Source organism: Mustela nivalis (assembly GCF_964662115.1).
Source record: "Mustela nivalis genome assembly, chromosome: 6".
NCBI classification, from domain to species: Eukaryota; Metazoa; Chordata; class Mammalia; order Carnivora; family Mustelidae; genus Mustela; species Mustela nivalis.
The window spans coordinates 39,023,158-39,043,590 of NC_139025.1; the positions used below are offsets into that span (position 1 = coordinate 39,023,158).

The 20,433-nt window shown below is 43.3% G+C and overlaps 1 protein-coding gene across 1 annotated transcript in view; it reads right to left on the reverse strand.

The window, feature by feature from the left end:
- PRKCH (protein kinase C eta) overlaps window positions 1-14,193 on the reverse strand; it is a 226,206-nt gene extending 212,013 nt beyond the window's left edge. The window contains exon 1 of the mRNA XM_082734940.1: window positions 12,786-14,193. Within this exon, the coding sequence (XP_082591066.1) occupies window positions 12,786-13,148 (363 nt within the window). The 5' untranslated portion in view covers window positions 13,149-14,193. The remainder of the gene's footprint in view (window positions 1-12,785) is intronic.
- Window positions 14,194-20,433: the final 6,240 nt, after the last annotated feature.

Below are 20,433 nucleotides of genomic sequence, written 5' to 3' on the forward strand. Positions count from 1 at the left end.
GTGAAACCTTTCAGGCATTCCTCTCTCTATAAAGTACAAGGGAAGAGCTTATGTAAAACTGAAGGAACTCTCCAGAAGTCAGCACTTAATAAAAGCAGTGCTGATGAGCCCTCTATTAAGTGGTCTTTCTACTAAAAAGTCCTATGTGTTTTGAAAATCACTGCTGTATATACCAAAATACACCAAAATAATAATCTTGATAAATCTCTCTGGATAGTACCATGATTCTCAACAAAAATTTCCCATCTCATAAAGTTCTTTGACAGAGTACTTCAACACTACAATAGCCAATACCCTTGGGCTCATTCCTCCATCTAATTAAAATGTCTGTTCTACAAGTGATTTACAGTATTTGTCATCACCTAAGGTGAATATATAGACTAGTGGCTACAGACATGTTGTGACTACAAAGCATTAATTACCATGTTGGTGAGAATGGCTTCTAGCAACAGCTCCAACAGTGGGATTCTCAGTCTCTCTCTGCCAACAAGTAACAGGGACATAACTTGCAACCATCCCATAGGACAAGGAGCCCATTACTGTAAATCAAGAAATATAATTGTGTGGCTTGACACGAGGACACACTGTAATTCCTTAAGGCTGACTCTAAACCAAGGAAACAACACCAACATCACTGTCAATGCTAAAAACCATTTAGACATGAGCTAAATCCTCTTCAAGCCTGAGCAATTTAGATTTGGACCAATTCTTAGGAATTGCTAACTTTGATAAGACATAATTCATCTTGACTGCTTAAAACCAAACCAATCACTCCAAAAGAAAAGAAATTATGTAACCATCTAACACACGGAAGCAGAGGCTGTACCGATGGGAAGGGTCCTTGGAGATATTCTAGTGTAACCCCCTCACGATCTACACCAGGGAACGGGTACCCTGACACACAGAGACTTGCCTAAGGTCACAGCTGATAGATGGCAAAGCCACACCTTGAACCCAGCTCTCCTGACTCCCATTATAACACAGCACTTACATGTTGCTGGAAATTGTATGATGAAATACAAGAGGCTTTCTTTTTTTTTATTGGGAAGTTAATATAATACTGATTTGCCGTCAAAGTTAACTCCTCATAGGGATGCCTGGCTGGCTTAGTCGGAAGAGCATACGACTCTTGATCTCGGGGTTATGAGTTCAAGCCCCACACTGAGTGTAGAGATTACTTAAATAAATATTTTCAAAAAGTTGACTCCAGGGACGCCTGGGTGGCTCAATGGGTTAAGCCTCTGCCTTCGTCTCAGGCCATGATCTCAGGGTCCTGGGATCAAGTCCTGCATCAGGCTCTCTGCTCAGCAGGGAGACTGCTTGGCCCTCTCTCTCTGCCTGCCTCTCTGCCTACTTGTGATCTCTCTCTCTGTGTCAAATAAGTAAATAAATAACCTTTAAAAAAAAAAGTTGAATCCATATGTTTACTAATAAGCCAGCTTCCTCTAAAATTTTAGCACACAAACATATATGTGTGTAAATAAACATCTACATAAATATACATCTAATTTAATGCATTTATGAATAAATTATTATGTATTTCTAAACAAATCTAAGTAATACCTACATCTCTATGTTAAGAGTGTGAGTGTGTGCATCACATATCCTATGAGTCAAGGCAACAGTAACACTTTGGCTATAGTCTTCGTTCCCACATTCTGCAAACAAGGCTGAGCTAAAGTAAGTGTCAAAAGCCCATAAACCTCCAGAACTGAGCAGGTGACGAGTGAAGAGGGCCAATTCGTCACCGGAAGTGGTGTGGTCTGGCTAACTGGAGTACCACAGAAGTAAGTATCTTCAGATTCAACATGAAAAACATTTTGGCCAAATGAATTCATCTGCAGGCTGTCCCTGGGCCTCAGTAAGACCCATCAGGCTTTTTGTCGTTGTCCTGACTAGATAACCCTCCTGCTTCAAATCTATGGTTCTTTACTGATCAGCATGAAGCTTAAGGTATTTACTGGTTCAAACAGTGTTACAGTATCCAGCCTTCGGGAGTCCAACGTTCTTTCAGGTCAGGTCATCTGTTCATAGGCATCACAACGTAGTCACTTTCCAAAGATGGAAACATTTCTAATGGTTCAGGAACATTTACCTTTCAAGAGCACACCTGTGATGTCTCCCTGGGAAAGCATTATCAGGTCAAAAGTTCCTTTTCTTCTTTTGAGGAATGATGTATCAGTCATTTAACTGAAGCAGGCCTGTGGCTACCTATGCTCGGGCTTTAGAAAAATCAGCTGTTTTCCCTCCAGAAAAATGCTCCTGATCTCCTCACACCAAGTACTCAAGCATCTTAATACTTAACTTCTTTTCTGTAATTTCCTCGTTGTTGGTTTTCTTCTCCAACCTCTCTCCCCCTGGAAACTCCAGGACCTATGAAGGAAGAGGCCATGTTTGTCTTATCCCCTTGCCTCCCTAGGGTAGAGCACACCGTGCCCAGGACATAGGGCACGCTCAGCGGTGGGTGAATGTTCATCTAGGTCTTGGCATGTCATACAGACACATGTAACAGTCTGTTAGAGGAGCCACCCCAGGAACAGAAAAGATAAATCCTAGTTAATCATCCATACTATCACACGGCTGAACTCCCTCCCTCCAGCCAATACCACATACTTGCAAGAGAGCCCAATTCCATATGTCCACTCTTTCAGGATGGAGGGAACCGTGGACAATGGCGGCCCCAGGATGCTGAGGGAACACTAAAGAAGAGGACCCAGACTTGGGATGTCAGGATAAATTTTCTGGGTAACTGATGTCTACAGTGAGACCTAAGGCACAGGTGGGAACAGGTGGCCCTTGAGGATGAAAGCTGTGATTGCAGCAGAGTGTGGGTTGAGGAGAGCTGAGCAACAAGGCTCAAGAGGAAATGAGAGGCCGAACATGGAGAGCATTCTATACCATCTTAAAGATGTGTGCTTTTTATCCAAGAGTAAAGGGGGGCCACCGAAGATATTAAGGAATGACTACCAGGTTGGCAACAGAGAAAACTCATTTTGGATACAGCAATGTTAACAATGGAAAAGAGTGGTCAAGGCACTGAGTTTCCACTCAGGCCTCCTTTTATCATATTCTAATAAGACAGAGATAAGCAGTTAACACAAAAGGAGAACCTGATCTAGTCAGTTTCTAGTCCTTCTATTTCAAAAAATAGAAAAAAGACTGCAGATGGTTGAGCGTGTGCCTCTTGATTTCAGCTCACATTGTGATGTCAGGGTAGTGATGGAGCCCCGTGTAGGGCTCGGCACTCAGCAGGGAGTCTGCTTGAGCTTCTCTCTCCCTCTCTCTCTTCTTCTGCTCCTTCCCATGCCTCCTCTCTCTCTATCAAATAAATAAATCTAAAAGAGAGAAAGAGAGACTGCCGAAAATCCAAGGCACCTTTCTTATTCTAAGTAAATGCCTCATAAAAATGTATTGCACTTTTACTATCATAACTAATCATCAGTCTGAACACCTGCCAGATACCAAAAGAGTTACATAAGATGAAATGATTCACAGTCTGCCCACCAACCTCATTAAATCCCCAAGGCTGAATGCTTACTTCTTGCCTCGGCCCCAAATTTAACATGTTGGGCCTACAAATCACAACCTATTAACAGGCTTAAAAATCACAGTATTTTCATCTGAAGCAAAGCAAGGAATTTTTTCATCCACAGAGTTTTCAATCCATTATCATATGCAGAGGGCATATAAACCCAGCCCAATCTTTCAAGTACATATTGACACATCATTAATTGACTTTTAAAGAGGGACACTGCAATAGTTATAAGTGGTCACTCCCCCATGATTTTATTTCTTTTGGAAAGATGAATAAAATGTTTAAAGGCGTTCCCAAAATATTTACACTTTACCTGCTCCAAAATCACGTTTAAGAAATATATTCTTTGGACAAATATTTAGTGCATTCTATATATGGGACACTGCTCCAGGGGCTGGGTTTAGAACAATGAATAAGAGAGAAGGAATCTCTGCTCTCGTGGTGTTTATACTTGAAAGGAGGAAGGTATAATAAGTAAATTAACAAAATGATCTCAAAGAATGACGAGGGCAATGAAGGATGACAAGATAATAACATGGTCAGGAAAATGCTCTCTGTAGGGGGATCTTTTGAGCCACAATCTGCCTGATGAGAAGCAGCCAGCCCCACCACCACGAAATTCTTACAATGAAACCGAAGACACAAAAACTCCAATTCAATTCCTGTACACTGGAATAAACGTCCCTAGAAATGCTAAAATAGGTCTTTCCCCTCATCCCTGTGAGCTCGTCAATGTTGGACACTGTTGACCATTTTGCTCAGAAAGAAATAATTGTTAGAATAAATAATTGCACTGCAAAGCACAAAAGACAATGAACCGCTAGATAATGAATCTAGAAGAACTTAAACACTATCAATTCATGCACCTGGATCCAGGAATCAGGAAAAAACGGCAATCGACAAGGGTCCAGTGGAAACCTGGCACTTCCCCTGACAGGACTACCAAAAAGGTACCTCACTGAGAAGTTCAGAGAAAGCTGCCTTCCAGGGTTGCAGGGAACATAATGTCTTCAGGAGGGGTGAACGAGGAAAACAGCCTGAGATCCCGCCAAGCAGGTCCTTCCTTCCTGAGGGGATGCCAAGGTCTTTCCATGACGCAGCCTCCAGCTCCTCCTGCCTCCCCCCATTTCCCCATGCTCTGCATTAAGCATTAGATGCTGGTCCCATTTGGACAGTCAGCAAATAAAGAAAAAGTACATGAAAGAAGGAAAGGTTTAATGTAGACAAATTTTCAGCTTTCGGAAATCTAAGAAATTGTGCAAAATCGACCAGTTCTAGAAGAAACAGAAAAAGAAATCAGCAGTGACAACTTAGAAAATGAGACTGTGTGCCCAAAATCAGAAACTATAATGAATTTTTTTTTAAGATTTTATTTATTTATTTGACAGAGAGAAATCACAAGTAGGCAGAGAGGCAGGCAGAGAGAGAGAGAGAGAGGAGGAAGCAGGCTCCCTGCTGAGCAGAGAGCCCGATGCGGGACTCGATCCCAGGACCCTGAGATCATGACCTGAGCCAAAGGCAGCAGCTTAACCACTGAGCCACCCAGGCGCCCTATAATGAATTTTTGATGCTCTTACTCTGATAAATATTTTCTACACATAAGAGGCAATGGAGTTTTCAAGAGTCAACCTTGACTCAAACCTAATTCAGTCACTCACTTAACATCTTCTTTGGTAAAATCCTCATTATTTTTTCCTCTACAGTTTTATTGACATATAACCATCATACAATAACATGCACATACTTAAACGTGAACTATTTGACGAGCTTGGGCGTAAGTGTCTACCTGTGAAACCATCACCACAATCAAAATAATAAATATATTCATCTCCCTCAAAAGCTTCCTTGTGCTGCCTTTGAAATCCATCCCCCTCCATCCCCCATTCCCAAGCAACCACTAATCTGCTTCCTATCACTACAAACTCCTTTTCATTTGCTAGAATTCTGCCTAAATGGAATCATATGGTAGGCACTCCTTTTTGTCTGGCATCTTCCACTCAATAAAAATTATGTTGCGATTCAACATATCGTTGCACGTACGAATGTTTCATCACGTTTCATTACCAAGTAGTAGTCTATTGTATGGGTGTAGAGTACATCTGTCCAACAGACACATGAAAAGATGCCCAACACGACTGATCATCAGGGAAATGCAAATCAAAATCACAATGAAGTACCACCTCACACCACTCAGAATGTCTACAATCAAAAAGACAAGAAATAACAAGTGTTGTTGAGGGAGAGAAGAAGAGCGAATCCTTGTCCTCTGGTGAAGGGAATGTAAATTGGTGCAGCCACTGTGGAAAACAGTATGGAGGTGCCTGAAAGATTTAAAAATAGGAATACCATACAATCCAGTAATTCCACCACTGAGTATGCCCCAAAAATGAAAATACAAAGAGATACAGGCACCCCTATGTTCACTGCAGCATTATTTACAATAGCCAAGACATGGAAGCAACTTAAGGGTCCATCGATAAAAAAAGAAGATGTGGTGTGTATACATGCATACACACACACACACACACACACACACACACACTGGAATATCTTGCTACTCACAACAACATGGATAGACCTAGAGATATTATGTTAAGTGAAAGAAGTCAGAGAGAGAAAGATAAGTACCATATGATTTCACATACATAGGCAATCTAAAAACAAAACAACAACCAAAACCAGACTCATACATATAGGTGGCTGCCAAAAGGCAGGGGGTTGTGGGGATGAGCAAAATAGGTGATGAGAATTTAGGGGTATAAAATAATTCATGGGAGGGACGCCTGGGTGGCTCAGTTGGTTAAGCAGCTGCCTTCGGCTCAGGTCATGATCCCAGCGTCCTGGGATCGAGTCCCACATCGGGCTCCTTGCTCAGCAGGGAGCCTGCTTCTCCCTCTGCCTCTGCCTGCCATTCTGTCTGCCTGTGCTCGTTCTCCCCCCCGCCCCCTCTGATAAATAAATAAAATCTTTGGGACGCCTGGGTGGCTCAGTTGGTTGCCTTTGGCTCAGGTCATGGTCCCAGAGTCCCGGGATCGAGTCCCACATCGGGCTCCCAGCTCCATGGGGAGTCTGCTTCGCTCTCTGACTCGCTCATGCTCTCTCTCACTGTCTCTCTCTCAAATAAATAAATAAAATCTTTAAAAAAAATAATTCATGGGGATTAAAAGTACAGCAGGAGGAATATAATAATATTATAATAACATTGTATGGTGACAGATGGTGAGTATAGTTATTGTGGTGAGCATTTCATAACATACAGGATTGTCAAACCACTATGTTGTACACCTGAAACTGATATAACATTGTAGGCCAACTATATTTCAATAAAAAAATATTTTTAATTCAACTGTTGACTTATACTTGAGAAGTTTCCAGTTTTGTTACAAATAAAGCAGCTATAAACATTCATGTGTAAGCTGCACAAACGGTTTCATTTCTCTTGGTAAATACTTAAGAGTAGCTAGGGCACATGGTAGGTGTATGTTTAACACTTTAAGAAACCACCAAACTCGGGGCGCCTGGGTGGCTCAGTGGGTTAAGCCGCTGCCTTCGGCTCAGGTCATGATCTCGGGGTCCTGGGATCGAGTCCCGCATCGGGCTCTCTGCTCAGCAGGGAGCCTGCTTCCTCCTCTCCTCTCTCTGCCTGCCTCTCTGCCTACTTGTGATCTCTCTCTGTCAAATAAATAAATAAAAAATCTTAAAAAAAAAAAAAAAAGAAACCACCAAACTGTTTTCCAATGTAACTGTACCATTTTATATTCCTCACACTGGTGTATAAGAATTCCAGTTTCTCGGGACGCCTGGGTGGCTCAGTTGGTTAAGCAGCTGCCTTCGGCTCAGGTCATGATCCCAACGTCCTGGGATCGATTCCCGCATCAGGCTCCTTGCTCGGCAGGGAGCCTACTTCTCCCTCTGCCTCTGCCTGCCATTCTGTCCGCCTGTACTCGCTCTCTCTCCCTCTCTGACAAATAAATAAATAAAATCTTTAAAAAAAAAAAAAAAGAATTCCAGTTTCTCCATTTCCTAACACTTGGTATGGTTGATCTTTTTAATTTAGCCTTTCCATGAATTTTTGTTTTAATATGCATTTCCTTGATGACTCATGATTTTGAGCATCTTTTAATGTGCTCTTTTCCATGAAGGTGCCTATACAAATCTTGTCCCATTTTTAAGTCGAGTATTTTCCCATTGGGCTTTAAGAGTTCTTTTGGATGTTCATGTTACAAGTCCGTTGTCTGGTTTAACACTGAAAATATTTCCTCCCTATCTGTGGCTTGTGTTTTCACTTTCTTAAGTCCTTTGAAAAGCAATAATTCTTAATTTCTATGGAGTCTGATTTTTTTTTTAATAGTTGGTACTTTTTGTGTCCTATCTAAAAAATATTTGCTGAACCCAATGTCACTACCATTTTCTTCTGTATTCCTATAGAAGGTTTATAGTTAAACTCGTTTGTTGAGGTCTATGATCCATTTGGGGTTAATTTTTGTGTATGTTATGAGGTAAGGGACATGCTCACATTTCTGCATTTTGCTATTCAATTGTTCAAGTACTACTGAAAAGATTATTTCCCCATCAAGTTGCCCTGGCATCCATCAAAAAAAAAAAAAAAATCAACCAATCATACATATATGAATTTCTAGATTCTGTTCCATTTCATTGATCGATGGGACTCTTTTTACTCCAATATCACATTATCTTGTTTACCGTAGCATTACAGTAAGTCTTAAAATAGAGAGTTCAAGTCCTCCAAACTTGTTCTTTTTCAAAATTATTCTTAGATCAGTCTAGGTCTTTTGCATGTCCATATAAGTTTTAGAATTGGTTGATCAATTTCTACAACAAATCTTGCTGAGATTTTGACTAGGATTGCAACAAATCTATTGATTAAATTTGGGAAGAACTGGGGTCCTAACAATTTTGAACCCTCCCATTCATGAACACATTCCCCCCTCCATTATCTTAGATCTTTATTTCAGCAATATTTTGTCACTTTTCAGTGAACAAGTTTTGCATCTTTTATCAAATTTACCCAATTTCAAATATTTTTGATGGTCTTATAAATGGTATTTTCTTCTAGCTCAGTCCACTAATAGTATATAGAAATAACAATTGGCCTTTGTGTATTAGTTTAGATCCTGTGACCTAGCTAAACTCGCTTGTTAGATCTAGTAGCCCGTTTGTTGATGTCTTAGAATTTTCTACGATCATATAGAAGGGAAATATGGCCAATCTGTGATGGCTTGTGCAGAACTGTTTAATAACACCTCTTAAAAGAGGTTTTTAAGAATGATTTGAAAGATTCATTCACCATAGCGTGACATCAGTGAATGGAGTTATTTACCCAATAAGGCTGTCTGCAAATAAAGACAGTTTTACTTCTTCCTTTGTAATCTTTATGCATTTTATTTTTTTTAATTGCCTAATGCACTGAAAAGGACCTCCAACACACTGTTGAACAGAAGTGACAAGAACAGACATCCATGCCACTTCTGATCTTAGGGGAGTATCATTCATTCTTTCACTATTAAGATGTTCCCTATATGCTTCTCACAGATGTCCTGCATCAGACTGAATACGCTTCATTCTATTACCAATTTGTTGAGAGTTTTTATTACAACTGGATATTTAATCTTGTCAAATACTTTTTCCATATTTATTAATATGGTCATACCAATCTCTTCTTTTATTCTGCTAATATGAAGAACTGCACTGATGGATTTTTAGATGTTTAATCAATCTTGCAGTCCTGGTTAGAAACCCCATTTGGTGATAATGTACTACCCATCTGCTATACTGTTGGATTTGATTTGCTAAAATTTAAGAATTGGGGGGGCACAGATCTATAGTTTGATTTTCTTGATATGTTTTCATCAGGTTTTGGTATAAGGGTCATGGAATGAGTTGAGATGTGTTTCTTTCTCAAATTTTCTGAAATAGGTTGTATAGAGTTGGCACTATTTCTTTCTTAATTATATGATAGAATTCACCAGTAAATCCATCTTGAGACCTTGAATCTGCATTGTGAAAGGTTTTTAATGAGAAATTTAAATACCTTAATAAACATAAAGCTACTCAAGTTACTTGAGTAAGTATAGGTAGTTTGTATCTTTAAAGAAATTTATCTCAGGGGCACGTGGGTGGCTCAGCTGGTTAAGCAACTGCCTTCAGCTCAGGTCATGATCCCAGAGTCCTAGGATCGAGTCCCACATCAGGCTCCCAGCTCCATGGGGAGTCTGCTTCTCCCTCTGACCTCTCCTCTCATGCTCTCTCACTCTCTCTCTCAAATAAATTTTTTAAAAAAAATTTTTTTAAGAAATTTATTTCATCTAAATTGTGGAATTTGACATAAAATTATTCATAATGCTCTTTTTTTTTAATGTCTGTAGGATCTATAATGATGTTCTTTCTTTCCTATATTGGTAATTTTGTCTTTTCTCTTTTCTTGATAATCCTGGCTTGAGGCTCATTAATTTTACTGCCCCCCCCCAAGAACCAGCTTTTTGTTTCATTGATTTTTCTCTATTGTTTCTCTTTTCTACTTTACTTTGCTTCCTTTTAGTTCCACTTGCTCTTCCTTTTAGTTTCAGATGGAAACAGGTCTTTGAGATCTTTTCTAATTTTACTAAAGCTGTGAAATACTGCTTAAGAACTTCTTTAGCTGTATCCCATCTACCTCCTTGAGCTTTTATGCAGATTTAATGAAATATGTATAGTCAGTCAGAAAAGAAATATTTAACTGCCTACTCCATGTCAGGCATTAAGACTGGTATTAGAAATACACTGCATTAAAATAAATCTAATCCCTTCTCTCATCAAGATTAGAAGGTAATACTGAAAATATTGTTCCAAAATAAATGTTGTTATCTTCCTGATACTTAGAAGGTACATTAAGCCAGAATGCAGAACCATGATTTATTCTAATGAAAAGTGTATTTTCTGTTTTTGTCTCTCTACTCATGAACTAGCAAAAATTAAGTCACTAGATCTTTTTTTTTTAAGCTCAGAGAACTATAATTCTGATTGCACTATATGAATTTATTGTGGAGTAAAATCAAATATTCTATTTGTAAATGCTTGAATAAACTATGTATTTCAATACACTAAAGATAAATAAGTATTCCTGTAATTCTAAACTTGAAAACCACCTTTAAATTTATAAAGAATCCTTTAAAAAATAAGCATTCCATATTTTCCTAACAAGATTTTTCTTAAAAATTAATGAAACACTCTACTAATACTATCTATCCTATCCTGTTTCAAATTACCCAAAACTTAAAAAAAAAATACCCAGAACTTTTTACAAAATACTCTGCCCCTGTCCCCAATCGAATATAAATGCATGGCAAACCACTGGTTGAAGACCTTTTAAATGGTGACCTAACCGACCAAATGTTCATGTTTTCAAAAACGCCACCAGTGTGTTAAACATCTCAGTATACTTAATTCAGGCAACTGTAGATATAGATATTTAATATATATTTAAATCTTTGTTCATCCAGGATCTTCCTACCATATGCTTCTTCCAGTCCTATTCTCTTGGTCTTCATTTAGGTCACAGGTTCTCACCCTTGACTGTACACTGGAATCACCTGGGACCCTGAAAAGTACTGATACTAGCTAGGGTCCCACAATAAGAGATGCTTTAAGTTTTTTAAAGTGGGGATTTTCAAACCCCACCCCATGTGATTCAATGGTGCAGACCAGGGGTAAGAAGGACCAGTCTAGGCTCCCTCTAGGAAGTCATGTGTCTAATAACCATTGGCCATTCTGTACCACCGTACTTCAGAACCTGGTTCCTCCAGAGCTTTCCCAATCAAACTCCTAATCAAACACTAATTCAGTAATTCCATTTGCATTCCTAGGCTCACCTCTTTTTCTATTTAGAAATTCACAGGATAAAATTTAAGTCTCTATTTTAGCCATTCCTCTCCAATCCACTTCTAAATTTCATAAAGTTCAACTGAAGAGAAATTAACTCAATATAATTTGATGATATCATTAAATAGTCATTGTGTTTTCTTCTACAAAAAGACAGTTCTACAAGCCACCTGTAATTTTACAGAATATATGATAATATCACCAGTTCCTCAAAGTATAAGATACTGAAATGAGTCTTTGTTACTATCCATCTGATTCCACCACTTGTTAATTTCTAACAGGTTTTCACTAGTGAATCACATTCTGAACTCAAAACTGACATCCTCTGAACTTAAACCATTAAACTCCTGAGAATCTTCCAACAGCTTACTCCACTTTGCCAAACCAGACCACTTGATTATAATTATCATTTCATCATGTAAAAGTGGGAAGGAGAACACCTGGATCACAAAGACAGTACAGTACCAAGAATAAGCAGCAACGGCATTTTAGCACTGAGCAGAGTGCTAATAGAAATTTTAATTTACTTGCAGCAGAAATGTTGTCTCGTGGGAACTATGTGAAAAGTAGAGGCAAGTAGGAAGTTGCGGGTAACTACTTGTCAATACACAGAAACACCAGCAGGAGAGATGGGACAACTGGGGGTGGTCCACAAACTACTGAGGAGTGCTCAAAGCTCCCAGACCAATAGCAGCACAAGACTGGCACCTCTCAGACTGTGACAGAACTACCGAATTTGCTTACACAGGTAAACCTCATCTCCTTGGAAAACTGCTAAGCAATAGAACTTCGCCAACATGCAGACCCAGGAACTCAGATCCCTGCCAGTGTGGGTTATGTACCCATGGGATGTAATGGATCTGCATGCTGAAACACGTGCGCACGTCTGAGCAGCTGAACCAACACGTATCCATAAACATTATGAATAATACTTGCGAGAATGTATGGCTTTCTCCTAAGAAGCGCTTTAAGGACTTCACCCAGATCAAATCACTTTCATATCACATCTTCCTCACCTTTCTTTGTACTACCCGCGTGCGCAGAGTTAGGGAGCCTTATCCAAAGTCTGGGCAGTGGGGGGTGGAGGGTGTTGTCACTCTCTCCGCCCTGACTTCCCGTTAGCCCAAGCTGCCATCCCAAAAGGGGACTATGTCCGGGCTGGCTTCCTGGAGACACTCATGAGCCCTCACACACCCACCGCGGTCGCGTCACTAGAGCCGCGGCCACCTGGGTGAGGACCAAAATCTGGAGGGAATTCCCTCCGCCGCAGAGCTCGGCAACAGGATGCGAAAGCGGGTCCCCAGCGAGATTTGAAAAGTGGAGGGGGAAAAGAGTCAAGCGGACACAACCGGGAGGGATCACAGCTACTCACCCAACCCTCGAATGTGTCCGAGGCGCCGGCCGTGCGCAGCAGCTCCTGGAATTGCAGGGTGCAGTTGGCCACGAAGTGGTCATAGCCCAGGGGCGTCTCGTGGAAGACGGCCAGTTCGAGGTGGCCACCGTCGGTAACGTTGGTGCAGAACTCCTCATTGTACGTGGGTTTGTTGGTCTTCTGTTTGGTGCTGGTCTGGCCCACGCGCACCTGGTCCACGCTCACCGTCAGGTAGGGGTCCAACAGCTGGTAGCCCTTCTTGAAGAGCGAGTGGCGCAGGGACCAGCGGGTGGGCTGCAGCCCCACAGCCTCGCCAATACGGACCCTCAAGTAACCATTGAACTTCATGGTGCCGGACGTCATGCCGGCGCCGCTGCCCGGGCCCCGGGGGGCCGCGCTGGCTCGCAGCGGGAGAGCCTGGAGCCCCAGCTCAAGCCAGCCCTCGCGGCAGCCGCAGGAGTGGAGGCAGCTCCTGGGAAAAGCAGCGCCCAAGCCCCCCTCGAATGGTCATTCTGCCTCCTCCCGGGGACCTTCCCCTCCCCTCCTTCCCTCGCCCCCTCCCCCGCGAGGTGGAAAGGAGGGGAGCCCGAAGCCGAGCCCTCCGCGAGCCGGGGTAGCCCGACCGTCCCTCTCCAGCGCGCGGCGCTTCCCGGGGACTCTCAAAGGATTCGCCCCTTCTCCAGAGCCGGGAAGCTCCTCTCCCCGGAGAGCCGGAGCGACCCGTCCGGTTAGCTCCAGCCCCAAGCGTCTCTTGCCCCCGCCTCCTCCTGCTTCTCCTCCTGCCCCCGCCTCCGCGGGCTCACGCTCTCCCCCACTCGGCGAGCTTCAAACCAGGAAGCAGCTGCCGCCGCATCCCCGGTAGGAGCCTCGCGCCGCCAGGCTCCAAGTTCACAGAAGCCCTGCGCGGGATTCCGCGCCGGGTCCCGCGCCTTTCGAATCCCGGGGGCGTGGCGCGCAGCCCGCGGGGACTGTGGGCCCGTGGCCCGGCGCGCGCAGCCGGGGAGCCCCACGAGGGCTCGCCGGCCCCGCTCTGCGCGCGCTCCCTGTCGCGCGGGGTCTGGCTGTGCTTGGTGGGTTAGAGGCTCCCCCAGGTGCAGGCCTTACAGGCAAGGGCTCGTGGCCAACCGGGAGACAACACCTGGCGCCTGGGAGACGGGTCCAGAGAGTGCTGGGGGGCGGGAGGAGGGGGAGCAGGAGCCGGGAGCCCGCGCTCCTTGAGTCGCCGGCACCCTCCTTACCACCGGAGGAGTTGGGCTGGCGAGCCTGCCTGGCGGTGTAGGAGAGCGGGCGCTTGCCGGGGAGGTTCCTTTTCCTAGTCTTTACAGGGATGGCTCATCCCGGCTTCAGCTCGGGCCCATCCTGTTTGTGCGCCTTTCCTGCAGAGAGTAATTACACGGTTGCTTTTTTGTTGTTGTTGTTTTTAATAGGGTGGTAATAATGATGGAAATCCTGTCCTCCTCCTTCCTCGGAGAGGTGTGTCTTGTTGCACAAAGAGCAGGAAAGGTCGGTTCTGAAGAGAGACATGGCTGAGATGTACTAAGTCTCTCTGAGGAGTGGGTGGTTCCTGGTCTGCCAAGCCGGGCATAGCAAGGGAAGAAGATGTTCACACATAAACACTGCCCCTGACACACGTGTGCAGAAGAAATCGCTTCTTCGAGGAACAGAGGAACATTCCAACTTGTTGCTGCGTTTTCAAGTCAAAGTAGGCAGCCTTTTGTTCCTTTCCATGTACTGTGCTTTACCGCAAAGCTAAGGGCCAGCCACAACCAATTTGTCTCCCGTAGAGCCTAGGCCATTTTTAAGATACTTAAGTACATTCTGTCTGACTGTTCTGGTTCCCCTCAGAGCAGGTCAGGTCGTCCTCACGCCCTCCACCCAGGGCCCTGTTTGGGGCCCTCCTCAACAGTTTCACTCCTGTGAATGGAGGCACACTGGAGAATGAAAACGAGCAACGGGATGGGCAGGGAGGGCCTGTCTTAAAAACAACAAAACTTCTTTAAGAGAACTAGGCAGGGATGCAGCATATCGTCCTAAGGACACTTCAGCTCTAGGCAAGGCTTATAAAGCAAGCTCTCAAACAGCCAGGGAGCGCCCATGTGGCCCTGGTGCTCCAGGGAAAGAGGTCAAGGGGACCATTTGGGTCAACTCTGTCACCCTCTCCAAAGAGCAGGCCTCTGGGTGTTACACGTAAACAATGACTCTTGGAACACTACATCCGAAACTAATGACGTACTGTATGGTGACTAACATCACACGCACACACAAAAAAGAACCACTGAAAGATGGACTGCTGTTGAACTTTGGCATTAAAAAAAGATAGTCCCGGGACACCTGGGTGGCTCAGTGGGTTAAAGCCTCTGCCTTCAGCTCAGGTCATGGTCTCAGGGTCCTGGGATCGAGCCCCACATGGGGCTCTCCGCTCAGCGCGGAGCCTGCCTCCCCCTCCCCCTCTGCCTGCCTCTCTGCCTACTTGTGATGTCTCTCTCTCTCTCTGTCAAATAAACTAAAAAAATAAAAATAAATAAAAATAAATACAGACCTCAAATGGTGAGCAGCCACACATCCTGGGACTGGGATGTGAGGGACACTAGACACTCCATCTCCGCCCTATCAGCAGTAGGTACAGGTGGGCAGTGGTGACAGAGCCAGGAGAAAGACAGCAAGGAAAAACAAGTATAGCTCACATATGTGGGGTGTGCAGGGAAGGAAAACTCAGGTGCAATGGGACAGTGGAACCTGGAGGGGGGTGGTCAGGGAAGGGTCACAGGTTTCTGTGAGGGACACAGAAAAAGGATCAGTGTATTCAGGGTTCCCAAGGAAAGGGATAGCTTGACCTGTTTCAAAAACAAGAGGGACTCCATGTGGCTGGAGCCCAAAAAAATGTGAGGGGTAAGTGGCTGAAATCCACCTGAAAAGGTGACTCAACTGGTAGGTCATGGGAAAGTCTTTGGACAGGGTCTGTGGGCAGTTGGAAGCCTCTGAAAGTTAAACAGGTACAGGGACAAGATGAGATTTGTCTTTTGAAATCTCTTTCTGGGGGGGTGCACCTGGCTGGCTCAGGGGAAAGAGTATGCAAATCTTGATCTCCGGCCCCACTTTGGGTGTAGAGATTACTTAAATAAGTAAGTAAACCAACAAACTTCAAAAAAAAAATCTCTTTTCGGGCCGGGTGAAGAATGGATTGAAAAGACAAAAAGCATGGGTGTGGAGAGACCCATCAGGAGGCAGATGCCAACGTCCAAGGAGAGAAGACAGTGACTGGAACTGAGGTGGTGGTGACGAAGATGCAGATGGATGTGAGAAGGGTTTAGGAGGTAGAACACTCAGGCCCTGGTGTTGGACTTGGTATAGGAGGAAGAGGAAAGTATCAAGGGTAATTTGCAGGCATCCAGCTAACGCAGCTGTGTGGTCTGGGGAGCCATTTGTGGTTAGGAACCGCTAGAGAAGGAACAGATTTGTTGAGGGAGATGAACAGTTCAATTTGAAACATCTGAATTTTGAATTATCTTCGTACATTTGAGCTGAAATCTGAACCAGGCACTCAGCTATGTGCCTGTGAAGCTTAGAGGTGTGGTCTGAGCTAAAGACACAAAGTGAGGGGCCATTGGTATATAGGTAGCAACCAAAGCCAGAATAAGGGATGACATCAAGATTGTGGAGAAAATTTGGGAACAGCCTGTAGCATGAGGAAAGAAGGGGCCTTAGGATAGAGTCCTCCAGAAACCCCAGCATGGATCAATGGAAGTGAGGTGGGCAAGGGGGTTCTGAACAGCAGCAAGCGTGTAAGAGGAAAAACCAGGAGGACACAGTATCCAGGTATTATGAAAACCCACCAAAGGGTTTTCAAACAAGAAGGAATTGGTTGGTTAGGCCAAATGACACTAAGAGATCGAGTCAAGAAGGACTAAAGGCAGTCATGAAGAGATGGCAATGGACATCCTTAGTAATCTCGGAGCCATTTTTGTAGAGGGATGGGGGCTAAAGCCCATTTCGAGTAGCTTGAGGTGAAAAATAAGGAAGTGGAGAGAGTAAGTATAGACACGTGTTCAAGAGGTTGGGCTGGCATGAGGAAGAGAGAGCTGAGGAGGAAGATGGGATCACGGGGTGGAGGGCTTTTTATTAAGGGGGAGCCACAAAAGAGGGGAGAGAAATCATACAGTTCTGAGACTGCAGACGGGAATGCCATCTGAGACATGGGGGGAAAATGGCACTTAGTTTAGGACAAACTTCTATGTTGGTGGTTTTCAGCCTGCTTTCCAGAAATGCCTCTCTACAGTCAGGAGACATGGTGACCAGCAACCCCAACTACTCAGATTTCTAGCTTCAGGGCCCCAGTGGAAAGAGGATTTTCTTGACCCACCTTTTTAAATCAACCTAGGGAAGACCCTGAATGTCCCCAGCCTATGTCATGTGCCCTTGGGTGGCTCCTGGGGGGAAACACCAGACAAAGAGTACACAGCACACAGTACAAAGCGCCTGTGGGAAGGGACTGTCTGCCAATACAAATTTCACCTGTGTCACAGCTTCTGTCTAGAGCTGGTCCTGACTTTCAAGGAAGGCAGGGGACAAAAAGTCCCCTCTCTATATACATCCCACCCCGCTGAATAGCAGCATGTAATGTAATGTAGTAATTTGCATATTTGTAATAACTGCTTTAAATTCAGTGTTGTAGGGCCTTTTATACACTAGAGGTTTGTTCATTTTTTTTCTTCTTTATTGCTATTACTATTTCTTTTGTCAGTCACACGATAACTATGGACTTCTCATATACAATTCCTAGCACATTATCTAAATGCTTTTTTGACTGATTGCTTGATTGACTGAATTACTGTCATTCATCTAATTTTTTTTTAAGATTTTTTAAATGTATTTACTTGAGAGAGAGAGAGAGAAAGTGAGAGAGAGCATGAGAGGGGAGAAGTTTAGAGGGAGAAGCAGATTCCCCGCGGAGCTGGGAGCCCCATGCGGCGGACTCCATTCTGGGACTCCGGGATCACCACCTGAGCTGAAGGCAGTTGCTTAACCAACTGAGCCACCCAAGGCACCCCTAGTCATCTAATTTCTTAAGGAACACTTCCCACAACCTCCATTCCACTTTAAAATAGAATCAGAGAATAAAACAGCTAGGTAAAAAATTATCCCATGCTATTATGAAATGGCACAACCTTTGGACGGCAGTTTGATGGTATTCGTCAAAAGCTTCAAACAGGGGTGCCTGAGTGGCTCAGTCAGTTAAGCATCTGCCTTTAGCTCAGGTTAGGATCTCAGAGTCCTAGCATGGAGTCCAGTATCAGGTGCCCTGCTAGGTAGGAAGCCCTGCTTTTCCCTCTCCCGCTCCCTCTGCTTGTGCTCTCTCTTTCCCTCACCCTCTCTTTGTCAAATAAATAAATTAAATCTTTTTTTTAAAACCTGGTTTTTCAAACCAGTTCTTTGCCAAAGGAGGTCTGGCAATAGCAGAATGACTAAGTAAATTACAGAATAGCAACTAAATGGAGTAGTTGTTAAAATGACACATGATAAACAACATAGAAAAAAATAGTAAATAATATTTTTAAATATAGAGTAAGAAATATAAATATGTTATGAAGTACCTAAAATAGGTAAACCAAAAGATAAAGAAATCAACACAAGTAAATGAAAACAGCTCTTACAGTGTTGGACTCACAAGCGAATAATAAACATACTTATCTAAAAGGGCTCAGAAGATAAAGTAATTCACATGAAGTATATGATACATACACAAGAAGTATGTGATACAATGTGATACATTGCACATGTTACATTTCATTACATTTTCAACTGTTCCTTTGGCTGTCCTATTATTATGTACTGAGCATCCACCAGCATTGTAACAAGCCGCTTCACAAACCTTATTTCGTTTCATCCTCGTGACCACCATGTGAGGTAAGTGTTACTATCTCTATTTTACAGATAAGGAAACCAAGAGTCAGAAAGGTTAAATGAACTGGAACATAGTTCATACGTGGTAGAGCTGGGATTTGACCCATTTCTTCAAATGCATGTCTGGGGCTCCCGGACAGCTCAGTTAACAACTCTTGATTTCAGCTCAGGTTATGATCTCAGGGTTGTGAGATCAAGCCCTATGTTGGGCTGCATGCTGGGCATGGAGCCTGCTTATGATTCTCTCTCTCCCTCTCCCTCTCCCTCTGCCCCTCCCCCTACCCCCAACCCCTGTCCGCACACATGGTGCTATAAATAAATAAAGTGCCTAAACCCCATCCCAGAGTGGTTGTAATGCACAGTAGGATTGAAAACTACTGCTGTACATTGACAAGGAGAAGATCGAGATTCTCAGTAGGCGGGAGAGGGTGGGGTGTGGGGAAAGACAGCAGTGTTCCCCATGCATTCTCTAAATATGCGAAGGTACACATGAATAAGTGGGGCCACCCTTTCGTACCTGTAGGTGTTCCAAAAAGCATGGAGAAAGGTAAGATATTTCACAAATAGAGTAACATTTCTCAGAATGGAAGGAGGACACCAGCCTCCTATGACAAAGGACACAGTGTATTAGGCAGAGTGAGTTTTAAAAAGACCCTCCCCTGACCCATCATTGTGAGGTTTCTGAACTCTAGGATAAAGGAAAGATTTTCAGGGACTTTTAGGAAGAAACAGAAGCAAAATAGGGGGCTGGGAGGGATGTGGGATGAGTGAGCCAATGGCTCCTGATACGCAATCCATGAGCCAATGGGTCAACAGCGTACAGTGAAAGAGAAAACGAGGGAGACCAAGTGTAAAAGGCAGAAGTCCTAGAATTGCAGGCCGAGTGGGTGGGCGGAGCTTCTCAGCCTTCTTTAGGCTTCCTCAAAAGAAGAGCCTTCAATTACCATTTGCCTCAAAAGCCCACTTAAGCCCCACAGCCATGCCTGGGGCTCAACCCTGCCATCCACAAAGACCCTTCAAACCAGATTCGGGAGTCTGAGGTCAGAGCAGAGGAGCAAGCGTGAAAGTAATACCCTCACCGGTCAAGTTGATAACACTCTGCACTGACAATTGCCTGGAAAGAGCCTAGTGATCAAGAATTAACAACTCCACAAAACATTTCTGTTGTTGTTTCCTAACAGGAAAAGCGAATGAAATTAAAAATGTATGTGTGTAAAGCGAACAAACATGAATCTCTCCCGTGGCCGTTTTCTTTTTTCAACGTAATTCACCTACTTAAATTTACCCATATTAGAATATTTTCATTTGAAATCTTTTACATCACTTAAGTGCATTTCTTAGTAGGTGTATAGAACCTTGGACAACCTTACCTTCCTTCCATTAAGAAGCAGGTTCAAAAATGTCCTCAGCCTGAATTATAGTTGTGTGATTTAAAAAAAAAAAAAAAAAACACCTCATATAATAAAAGAAGAGATAGTTTAGAGGAGTTAAGACTAATGACGTTGAGTCACCTCGAACATTCTATATTCTATATATATATTCTATATATATTCTAATATATTCTATATTCACCTCGAACATCCACCTCTATAACAACAACATAAAGTAACATGTCACCCAATGAGGCAAAAATTTCTTTCAAACTAAAATTATTTAAAAATCCTAAATTCTGAGTGTAGGGCTTATTTTTCCTTTTCATTTTTAATATTTTTCTTGTTGCGTTAATATTTGCAAAGGCACTAGTAAT